The sequence below is a fragment of the Ischnura elegans genome, chromosome 3 (genome assembly GCF_921293095.1).
Source record: "Ischnura elegans chromosome 3, ioIscEleg1.1, whole genome shotgun sequence".
NCBI lineage: Eukaryota > Metazoa > Arthropoda > Insecta > Odonata > Coenagrionidae > Ischnura > Ischnura elegans.
In genome coordinates this window covers 16,898,851-16,911,273 of record NC_060248.1, presented here as the reverse complement: position 1 = coordinate 16,911,273, position 12,423 = coordinate 16,898,851, and the positions used below count along the sequence as shown (strand labels likewise).

Sequence of the window (12,423 nt, the reverse complement as noted above, 5' to 3'; positions counted from 1 at the left end):
GAGGAGGACATCGACGGTTCTATAGCTGTTACTCTTGCGTATCAATCGCTTCTTTTCATCGAATTAATTTGTTTACCATCTTTGGACGTGAAGCGTTAATCATTACAGTACAATTTGGAGAGAGAATTTCTGAGATTCACGGAGAACATTACTGCCTCAAAAATTAAATTAGCATACTAGAGCGTAATCTTTCGGTCTATCTACTTCACCTATACAGTTACGGAGGACTTTTCGAATAATTACCGCATAATTACAGATTTTTTTCATTAGGGCCCATAAATCGTTTCTCTTCTTAATTCTTCGTACTCCTTGATTCTCGTTTGAGTCGCGGACGGCAGCACCTGCCGGCTGTCGACCGCCGTGTCACTTTAATTGCTCCTTATTACTCTAGCATTCTGCGTAAATTATGGGGAGATATTGTAATATTGTGGAAATAAAAGTATTCGATTTATTTTTGTAATACTGGTATACAGTTTCCTTTTGTGTTATAATCAAATATAAAGAAATTGCAATCCGGGTCCTTCTTCCGATGCTTAGTTGCTATTGGCGGTAGTCAATCCGCATTCCCAAGAATGTCATGTAACCTCCGTACCGATTGGTTCTCCGTTCGCGTTAAGGGAGTACTTTCGGCATCATTCCAGCCAATGGGGATGATGTTTTTGATAGCGAATAGGCAAGTTCACATGATACCGTACGATATGTGCGAGAAAATGTTTAGAAATCTTTAAATTTGTTGTTTTCGAAGATAACCATGCATCATCAGTTGTCTTGTAAGTATTCTTGTTTAAGTATTGTTGCTTCTTAAGCATTCCTGTTTTTCACGTAACTCGAGATCACGTTGTATACACACATTGTGTACTCTCGGGTCTTGCAAGTATTGAACGTATAGAGGCACCCAAGCCGAAAGAGGACACTTCGAATGGCGTTCACTAAAGTTCATTGTTCTCTCGGCCATAATGAAATTGGAAATTTTTGTATTCGCTTATCCTGGAGGATTACTTAGAGATATTTGCGCTTCTAAAGGGTAATTTATCGATGAGTTTTGCTCTTAAAAAGTTAGTAAGCTTTAAAATTATCGGCCGGTGTCCTTTGACAGCTGAGCTGAAGTTTATTATAGCTGTATTCAACTCTCGCCTGAATCGCGTGTTCTTAATGATTTGGTTGTTTATTTCGGGCCTGAAATACAGAAATGATTTTTTATGGTGTATTGCTGCTCTTTAATGGAGGAAAATCAGCCATTAATGAACGCGGTCGATTTTGATAAGTGTGTCATAAACCTGGTCTATTCCTTTATTCCCTTATCTACTTTTGTGAGTGTGCCCATCTTTTCGGTTATTTCGTGCTAAATTTTTGGGTAATGCTCAGGTGAAAATGGGTAGACTAATACTGCTTCACATGAATCTTCATGGTTGTAAGCATTGGTTATTGCTGATTTGTGTGTGAAAAAAATTGGGAATGCCCAAATCATTCCAATCATTGTTGTTTACTCTGTCGAGCGACATAAAACGGCATGAAGAAGGTACTTCTTGTGTATAATTGCAACAGTGGTGTGAGCCGTGCTTGTAAAACTCAGTAGTTCGGTGATTTGACCCGTAAACAGAGGATACTTCTGCGTCGGACCTGTTAACAGAAGATGATTGGGCTGGACCTGGCGGGAGAAGCTGTTGCGATTATGGTAACCAGCAATGGTTTACAAAAGCATAAGCGTATAGCTTTTCCCCTAGGTCCGCCTTTTGGTCGACGGGAAGAGAAGTCTACGAAGGAAGATGGAATTGAAAACCTGAAGCAGTCATCCTGTTCGCCGATCTATTTTTTTTCACTACTCTTACAGAGCCTAAACCATGAATGGGTGCTTTCTTTTGGAACGGGGACCATGTGTTTTGATGCTCGTTGGCTAGCCTATCTACTATTGCTTTGTTAATTTTTCCCTACGAATCATAACTTTTATTTTCTCAGTACATACGGAAGAACACTAAGGAGCCTCCCCGAGAGAGAATATCCCTTTCTTGTTATTCCTAACTAACCCCTTTGAGATTTCGGATTGCTCAAAATCTGTTGACCCGGCAGCATTCAGACTTCAGGGCTCGGGATGTGGTAATTTTCGATAAATTGAATCTATTTCTTAATCATGCGTAGTATTGTTTTTATGGTAAGACGATCAAGAGCTGTTTCTGGCCGCTCAATTTGGTTTTGGAAATCGGTTTGCAAAGTATAGGTATTTTGTAAAGTACCTACCTTTTATTCCTCTACGCAAGCACTGAATAGTACACAATCATCCGTACTCAATGGATAACTGTGGATCATGAGGTTCATGTGAAAATCGCGCAAGTATGGCCGTAATTTATACCACCCGAATTAAGTTCTTGTAATTGTATTTATATTCTTACAACGCGATTTTTACATCTTGAATTGGATATTGCAAGGAAGACATTTTCAGTAATAATACACGTTACATATACATTGCGATGTAATATTCATTATTCTATGCCGGCGGATGAATGGCATTTATTACTTGCTTTACACTTGATTTTTTACTGCTTATTCGAGTCGGTAATTTGCAACATTTGTATCTTCTTTCCGTTGTATTTTTAAAATATTTATTTTCAATTCATAATTTTTACTTCTTGAAAATTTTTGTTTATTAACAATTACCCGTAGTTATTTGTGTCGATTGATTATTTGCTGATTGGAAACTACTGACTGAACCATTCTTTAGTTTGAGCAGATTATCACTAAATTTTTGTGCCTTTCAGGGTTGTGAAAATTGTATTATTTAACAAGTTTAAATATTAGTGTGTGAAGGCCTACATATTACATGATGGAGTGACTTAGCGTGCCATTTGCAATGACTTACTCGTTCATCGTGGGCCTAGTTTGTGTTAGTGATGGTGATATGGGAATATGCGCTGATTTTTTATGCATTAGGATGGAAAAGTCTTTATCAGCCAGAAGAGGATTTAAAGTGAGGTATTTCTGAAACCTGGAGACATGCTGAAAAAGAATATATATGTGAAATTAATCAATTTTCTTCAAATGTTATCATTACAGCTTAATCTTCTCTTGATATTATTTCTTAAAAATTGTTGCTGTGATAATAACAAGTTTTAATATGTGTGTGTGAAGGTGTTTATTGTAATCTATTTCAATTGTTGTATATGTTCAGGGCACCCACTCTCTCTAAATTGGGGGATACTGGTTTCGGGATCTTTTTTGGGCCTGTATGAGTCTCTCTTATTCTTTAAATTATTGTGGATGTTTTGAATACTTTAACATAATGTATGTCATTACAGGAGTAGAGAGAGGTGGTGAGGGGGTGGGTCGGGGACAATTTCCACAAGTATTGCCTTGCTTTTTTCAATAATTGATCAATACTTCTGGTGTTAAGCATTTCCAATAAAAGTTTTCCTGTAATGTTACCCCTTCCTGACTCTCAATTGGGATGATTGCAGTTGTGAAGTTTCCTGCTTTTTGCTTGGAATTTCCAAAGTAGTTACATCAGTTGCAGTATATTTGTCCTTTTCATTATATGTATAAACTTGTATCACCAGCATAGGGAGGGGATGATTTTTTTCCATTTTATGTTTTTACATCTATCAATCGGGATTTTTAAAAGCTGTATCAGATTTGATTGGGATACGCTGCTTGCAATGCTCGGTAAAAGACCTGAAAGACTTAAAAATATGAATTAGATGGATGAATAAGATGCTTCGCACGTTTCTTTCACAATGGGTGTTAAGCCTAGTGTTAATGTGTTTGCTTTCTTGATGTGTGCTGAACTTAAATAAAAATAATTTATCCATTCTGTTTCCTTTGGTTGTGAGATATATTGAGAAAGATTCCCAATTTTTTCCTTTGGATGTTAAACATTTTCACAAGACTTTTTTTATTTATTGAAGCCATATAATTGCTTGCTATTCCTAATCCCTATAATTGGTTGCAAATTTTTATTATTAAGAACTGTTGGTACAATAGGCACCTCTTGTCCTTAATTAGTCTCTCCTAACATTATAAAGTAACCATCCCTCAGTTTCTCCATTCATTCATATCTCTTGTGTACATGGCCAGTTTGGCCTAGTTATGTCGACATTAATGTTGTGTGTGGAAATTTAGATTTCTAAAACCCGAGGTTCATAATTTTGACCTTCAGCATTCTTACTCTTAACTCGCTCTAATGTTGGAATTGTTCCCTTTACTGGCATTTGAGTCTATGATTATAACCAAGTTGGGTAGTTTTTAAGTAAGATCTCCGAGTAAGTTACTTGGTGCTAGTGTTTGAATTCCACAAAATGTATAGTGAAGGTTGACACTTTGAAAGAGGTGCGATTTCCTGTGTACTGAACATTGTTCCGTTTTCAAGTAATATTTAATTTGTTGATACGATCTTTTTGTTAGTGGCTATAATAAATAGGGGAATCAGGTGCTCACAAAAATTTCACTGACCACTTAAAAATTTTTAGGGATGTAAATTAAATATGAACCATCCCACCTCCACTGAAGTATGTTCCAACCAAAGTTTAAATTAATGATCCTTGTGGTAATTTTGTCCTTGCTACATTAAGACTCTGGCTGCTATACTGATGGGGTAACGAAATGTTCTGTGCAAGCACAAACATGCAATTCTGCAAAATGTTGTTGGGAGTTCATAAAGTGGATAGTGAAGGCCAAGAAAGCCACAGTTGAAATAAGGAAATTGAATTTTGCACAAGTTTCCAAATGAATAATATTTATTTAAGGGTTAAACTGTTTCACTGCAATATTGCATGAACAGTGTAGTTCATTTCCTAGGCAACACATTTTTCCAGAGAGTGCATAATTATCACTGAGAAGCAAAATAAACATTCCTGAAATGAAGTATTCCATGTCAATAGTTCATTCAGAGTTTCTTCCTCAGCCTAACATTCTCAGTCCTTTGTCTCGTACATCAATTTATCCATGAACTATCCCTTTACCTCCATGTAACCGAAAATCAAGTTGGAGTTTAGGTGTGAGGTGAGGCAGTTCTCACAAAAGTCACTCTTGCCATCAGAAGAAAGGGAGGAGTAGAGTGGTAGCAAGACAATAAATAAAATGAAGACTAAACCCAGTTCCTTTTTTTTCCAATTAAACCTTATTCAGTTGTAATTTTAAGCATTGGTTGGCTAGCATTTGTTTCGGTTGCGTTTGGTAGTTGCTAGTTGAACGTTGCCATGGGGTACTTTAACTATTGAATGTTCACGGCCTATGCCTTCTCCATTTTCATTCATCTTCTTTTGGAAACGGCCTCAAATCTGGTGTGATGGGAGGGTTTTATGCCCCTTCTGTCTCAAAACCCAAACATTCAATGTGTCATCCTTGATAATGTTTTATACTTCATTATGAAGTTTTCAAAGCTGTGAATAATCTACCTTTTTTTAATAGCCTAAGCTGATGATAGAAAGACAGTTAATTTATAGATATATCAGATATCATTGGTAGCTCCTCTCTCTTTGATAATTGTTTTTCCCTGGTGTGAGTAGTCTTCCAAGCTGAAAATAATTGCAGCAAGTTTAATTGCTAATCAGTCAATGTGGACTTAAGTATGTATGCTGTGCTATTATCAATTTTTTTAATTGCGTGTGGGGGTGATGTAGAGAATAGTTGAATGAATGCCCAAGATTTCTTTTAATGTATCACTGCTTATTTCATTAGTCTTTCGACAAAAATGAAAATAGTAAAGAAGTACTTAAACGTATTGCAGGTTATTTATTATGGTAGTTAGATGAATTGTAGGTGAAATTAATGTTTTCATGGTTTGTTACTGATCTTTATTTATTACACATTTTTCTGTCTGATTTAGCTTTACTCAATATCAAAGGTTGTGCTTCGGTAAATAAAGACTTAGGCTGAAGAGTTTACTCTACTTGATCTGTAAGCAATGTGTTTTAACAGGATTTTACCTTAAAATGAATGGTCCAAGTGGCTATTATTCATTGTAAGCCTACACTGTGACATTTCTTTTAGTTTCAAGTTTTTTAATTTTCAGTGTTCCTTTTTTCATTTAATGTGTTTATACTCAATTCTCATTTTGAGCAAAGGCCTTGAAAACTTTTCTTGTAATTTGGAATCGTGAAATTAATAGATATGCATTAATTATCAATTTTTAATTACATCTGCATAAGTGTTAAATGTAGAAGATTAGGATTTCAATAAATCCATATTGCAATTTGAATTATCACATGTTATTGTATCCCGGAATTTATCATGTGTATGAAATGAATATTTGATAATAACCAGAATCATAGTTAATGTTATACCAAAGCTTAGGAATGCATTGCCTTTCAGTTCAAGCTTTTTAGTTGTAGTCAGTGGGTTAGTTCCTAAGAACCAACACTTGAATTATCTGTTTTTGATTGACCATAGTGTTTATTTTGTATTGAGATTAGTATCATTGAAATCTGTGGGGTGAGCATTAGAAAATATTTTCTCCAGGTTTTTTAGTTTTAAAAAACCCGGAGAAAAGGTTTTAGGTTTAACACATTCAATACAGGCCTGATTTTCATTAAAGTCGTAAAAATCGGTTCTTGATATAAGAAAAATAATGTATGGAGGTTTTCGTGCCATAACTTCTATTCAAATATGTACTGCTTATTGCAAATGGTGCGTGCAGTTGGAAAGAGGGAAGCTTGCTGAAGGCCATACACAATCGGAAGACTCAGAAGTGGAGTTTAGTTACGTGTGGAGGTGATGCAAGGGCTCCTGGCCCAGTTGGCGTGCTGCGTACTGAATGTGTTAAATTTACTGACAAGAGCATGAGTTTTCTGTGTATTAAGACCTTAAAAATTTCTCCTGCGGCATGGAATTGCTATCCCACCCAATAGATAATAAATGCACCTACTCCAGACTGTGTAGCTACAGAATCTGAAATTGTTAGCTTTTATTGAACTGAAAAAAATGAATTTCTTTGTCTTTGAAATTTGAGCCAAGTATTCTGTTTAAATATGTGAATGTTCACAGCGAATAGCTATCCAAAACTAGAATGAATTGGGGATATGATTTATTATGCCAGTTCCCTGCTTAGAAAAAAAAACTATTAGCATTTTAAGCTTCAGGTTTGAACTGATGAAAGTTACAGTACCTATTCCTAGTTTTATGGTTAAGGACCACATTATTGTACACCAAGTGAATCATTAAGGATGATCGTATTGAAGCATGAAAGAAATTCCAGCTTTAAATTCTATAATATTCCATATTTTTTGTAATAAATGTAGTGAGATGATCTTGTATGTGTGTGGAAGTTTTAATATTAGTCAAATGAGACATTGCCAATACGTCCTGTGGAAATATTTTGATTTCTCATGTAAGTTGTGTCAGTTGTTGGTGCATGCCAGGAGTGAAGTTATTCCTTATTGGTGAAGGTGTGAATTCAGTGACACTATTTTTGTTATGATGTAGATGCTTTGATTTCTCTGCTGACACTCACCTCATATGATAGAATAAACAATATTTTGGTTTACAAACCCAAATTTAAATCCTGATGTCACCTTATTGAGGTTCACATTTTTGGCATTGAACACTTATTAGGCTATATTTCATGTCTTGTGTATTTGATGGATGCTATCAGTCAATGATAAATGCATTTTTTGCTTTACTACATTCAGTGATAATGTTTGTATCTAGTTGTAAGGTAAAATTATTTTGTAAAAAATTTAGGAGTAGTCTTAGGGTTGATGGTTTACCTGTATATTTTGCATTTGTCAAACTTGTGTCCTCTTGCTGGAAGTGTATTAGGTTATCAAGATGTGAATTTCTTTTGAAGGCTTCTTCTGGAATAGCATTGTGTCACTGAAAGAAATTCATTATTATATTTGCTTCAAATCATTTTCACTGGGCTGAGCTTTTATTCTCTTGTTCATTGGGAAGGAGGACATGCATTCCAATGGCCTGCCTGCCATGTTTATTCATGTAGAAACAGAAAATACATGACATTTCTAATATGTGGAGGTAGTTTTCACTGTCTGTTGCACTAAATTTTTTGTGAACAGTCGTAGTATTAGTTGGTAAAATCAGTTGTTAAGGTACAAGGCAATGTGTTCGAGCCAACATCTTACTTGGTGCATTCACAGAAATTGTGAAATGTCATCTCTTTTTATTATGTGGCATAGTAACAACTGATGATGGCACTGGTATTGTATGGTGTTTTTGACGAAAGTTTGAAAATTGCTATGGTGTTGCAATGATGTGGAAATTTCTTCCCATTATGAGGATATTCAAAACCCTCTACCACCCTTCTATAAAAAATGTTTTAAAATGAATTATATTGTCTTTTACATGGTATAAATGATTTCAATTTGCCTACCATGAAAAAAAAGCTATGAGTTTCGTAATTTTTGTTTTGTCCGTCAGAGTGTATTTTTAGTAAGGGATTGTACATCGTCTCAAAATGGGATCCCACATCTTTCAGTTGAATTTCAAATTCTCTGTGAGACATCTTTTTGATGTGAATATTTTTGTAGTGTTTTGAAGGGAAAGTATGTAAATCAAGTGGAATAATTTTTAGTTTTACGTATAAGAGAAAGCTGCTGCCAAGTGTTGATCTTATACCTTATTTTGTCTTTTCAGTTTGATGATATTTGCACAGCAATGGAGAAATGGATCAAGTTTTGGGGAACACATTTTGTTGTGATTGTGTAGTATTCTATAGCTACCAGCCATCAGCCATGACAATTGGTTTAAGGCAAGTTTTAGAAAACAAAGTTACAGTAATTTAGTGAGCATGGGAGTGGAGATAGTGTTAGAGTCTAACTATTGGGTGTGGCAGGGCTAACCTGCAACACCTAAGTTAAGTTAGCATGGACTCGTATGAGCTGTTTGCTGAAGATGTGGGGGCAGGAATGCTGGATGGCCTTCCTGACTTAGGCACAGATAGCTTTGATCCTACTCCTGGGATACCACCAACTCAGCCACCCCAGCAGCCAAATGTTCAAGGAAATGTGCCTGGTGGGGTCCCATCTGGTCCTCGATCTAACCAACCCCCACCTTATGGTCAAATTGAGCACCTTTCAAATCTAAATCAAGATAATTCACTGCAGAAACTAGCCAATTTTGGAGATTATGGAGGGCATCACAGGCCTTCGCCTCAGCAACATCATATGGACAGCCAGAGTGGAATGTATGGTTCTCCTGCTGCTCAAATTAACCATCACCACCACCAGCAACAACATCTTGCTGGTGGTGGGTATGATGCCTCTGGGTCAATGATGGGTGGAGCAACGGCTCCCACTGGGCCTATGTGTGGTCAAGTCACTTACCAAAATCCTGGGACCTCTGGCTCTGGTGGCACCATGCGAGCCAACCAATTTCAATCATTTTGTCCTCCTAATGAAAGTGGAATGTATGGGTTGGATCAAGGGGCAATGGTGGCAAGAAGTGAGCAAAGTGGGGGAGTTGTAGATGTGGGTGGTGGGAGTACCAATGATGGTATGAGGAGTGGTGGCGGCTGGAACGGCTCTGCTCCTCAGAGCTATCCTGTTGGTGGAACCAATTCTTATGGTGCACAGATGGGGTCTCAGCAAGATCACTACCGACAGCAAATGGGTGCCTATGCTCAACAACGACAGCCAGAAGGGCAGGATATGGGTGGATACTGTGCACAAGATTCCATGATGACAGGAGGGCCAGGTGTTGGTATGTCCCGTGGTTATGCACCCATGCAACAGCGCATGCCTGCCTTTAATGAAGTAGGCGGGCCTACTGAAAATCCGTGTGGTAATGCTGGGGTTTATCCTGGGCAAGGTGTAAGTGTGAACAGTGGGAACATGGGGCAGCAACAGGTCAACCAAGGATATGTTAACTATGGACAAACGCATCACCATATGCAATATCAACCACAGCAGCCTGGTGGAAATTGTGACATGGGTGTTGTGGGCCAACAGTCCACACCATACAATCATGTTCAAATGCCTCCGCAACAGCATGTGCCTCAAGTTATGGGAGGATCTGCCCATCATCATTCATTTGTATCTCATCGTATGCAGGTCCCTCCCGTTGCTAATCACAGGCCACATTATGTTAATCAGCAGCTTCCAATGCCACCCCAACAACAAAAAGTTCAGCAGATGGCCTCAACTGCCGGAGGTGGAAGCCCTCAGTACCGGACTTCTTTTCCTCAACTTTCACCGCAAATGTCACCAAGGAACGCTAGTATTCAGCAGCGTGTGGGCTCTCCTGGGCCAAGAATGTCACCCAGACCACCCCAGTTGGCTCAACAACAGCTAATGCAAATGTCTCCGTCAAAGCCTTGCCTTTCGCCTCATCCCGGCCAAACGACAATGTCACCAAGACCCCCTGCTGCCTTAACTCCCAAAGCCTCCCCCTCGGCTGTGTATCCTCAGGTGAATCCTGTGGTTGGTCAGTCATCGCCTGTTCCTCCCATGCCCCAACAGAGTACATTGCAACGACTTGAGCAGATGGTTGGACCACCCTCTGGTTCAGACTACCCTCAGCCCCGATACATACCAGATGGAATGAGTTCCATGGGAAATACAGCCTTAGGGGTTCCTCCTCATCCGAACGCTAATCACAACCTTGCCTCACAACGAGTACTTTCATCCCTCCCCACGTCCTCGCCCCTCCCTTCACAACCCGTGCCGTGGGGACCGAACTCTCACGTCTCACCTCAAACCATGGGAATGGGCATGACTGGTAGTTCCGTACCTGGACCAGAGCCTGTTCCTCATCAGCAGCTTACTGGCTCCTCTGTTGCGAACGATCCTCGCATGTCCCAGCCTATGAGTGCCAACAATAGTGCCCCGCCTCATGTGGGAGATGATAACAGCAATAACCGAATGCCAGGATTGGGTAGCCTAGCCCCCGTCGACCCCTCGTGCAACCTTCCCAGTTCTCCTCGGATTCTCCCCGTGCCGGAGGATGTTTCCCTCGTGAACCCTATTGTGACCGATGCGGACCAGTCTTTAAGTATGCCAGAATTCCCCCCAGTGTCTGTTTTTAAGGCTTCGGAAATAGTTCCTGTTGAGCAAAGTGGGTCGGAGCCTCCTGTGACGCGGCAGGGTCCACCAGTGGGGGCGGAAGCTCGTGATGCCGCTGCTGGTGGAAATTATGTCGGTAGTTATGACGCGTCGGGTGGGGATGGGTCCCAGGTACAGGTGCCTTCGACTCCTGTTACGATGCCATGCCCAGGTCCAAGGTTCCAGGGCCCTGTGGCTAATGTTGGTAGCTACGGGCCCTCCGGACCGGCTGAACCAGTGACTTCAACTCTTCCCGAGTGCCCTACCGGGACTGTGTCGACAGCTGTGCCTTCTACTCCCCAATTACCCACGTCCACGGCTTCTGTGGATAAACAAACTGAGCTTACTCCTGCGCCGACTACTTTCACGCATGCTGGTGAAGGTCAAATCCCTGCTTTGCCCCCGGCTTGCCCACTTCCCCCGGGGGTAATTGTTCCTCATGGTCCAATGCCCCTACACTTCGACCATCACCAAGAGATGAACACCCTGCAACAGCAGCTTCGAGAATTATTTTGTATGCCTGCCCAGCAGCCAATACCTGAAGTGCAGGAAAAGGTAATGTACATTCACTTTTTTCATGCTGTGTATAGCATGGCTTATGGCGTACTTGCGTTTCTTTCCTTTAGGCTATTAACTCTTTTCTATGCTACTGCTTGACTGATGTAATTAATTTAATCATCGATTGTTCGTTTAAATCTCAAGTTTTCTCGTAGCTATGGTTTTGAGGACTGGCGAGGATACTGGAGACCTTAAAGGGAGGAAGTTAGGGATGATTGCGTCGAGTTATATAAGTTCTTTGACATTTTGAAAGATTTACTTTTAGCGCAGAAGGGCAAAATCAATGTCACCACCCGGAGCTGTAAGCTGCCTTAATTCGAGGAAAAAAACTCGAGTCCTCTCTTGGGGCTAATCGATGGTTTTATCGACCCGTCTTAAGATCCGTTGCTGTTCGTATCCCTGTGGCGGGCGGTTTTGGCCGAGCGTTGCCTCGCACGTTCGATTAGAAAATATCTCTCTTGCGTCTGTTTATTTAGATTACTACTTTATTCGCACAGCATTTTGGTTATAATGTAATGAGCCGCGTATTTAAATGGTAGTATATTTTTTACATATTCCAGCCCCTCATAATTGTTTACTGTCAAGGGCTCTCGTGTTTTTCTCGGACTATTTGTCCTCTGGGACTTTTGAATCTTGTCAATAATGTAGTCACGAATGGGTTTTCAGTTTCCGCATGGCTTTATGCCATTTCCACCGACGATTCATTATAAATTCCCGGCCGAAGTAAAGTCTAGTATCCGAGTGTTGCCCTTGAGGAGGCTAGGACACAGGCGTTCTACGTATATTACTAGGGGTCGGATGCGCCATTTTGAAGCACTTGGTTTGTCCAGTTTATCCTACAACCATTCCCAATTTCAATCATTTGTGATTTCTCTAGGCTGCA

At 39.7% G+C, this 12,423-nt stretch overlaps 1 protein-coding gene across 6 annotated transcripts in view; it reads left to right on the top strand.

Moving 5' to 3' along the window:
* Nucleotides 1–626: 626 nt before the first annotated feature.
* The window catches only part of LOC124155491 (chromodomain-helicase-DNA-binding protein 7), a 115,434-nt gene continuing 103,637 nt past the window's right edge, over nt 627–12,423 (top strand). For 5 of the 6 annotated variants that reach the window (XM_046529346.1, XM_046529344.1, XM_046529343.1 and 2 more), the window contains exons 1-2: nt 627–770; nt 8,578–11,537. In XM_046529346.1, coding sequence (XP_046385302.1) covers nt 8,808–11,537 — 2,730 coding nt within the window. In that variant the 5' untranslated portion in view covers nt 627–770; nt 8,578–8,807. Of the gene's footprint in view, nt 771–875; nt 1,025–8,577; nt 11,538–12,423 lie in introns of those variants that run through there. The other variant, XM_046529342.1, reaches the window with a different exon arrangement.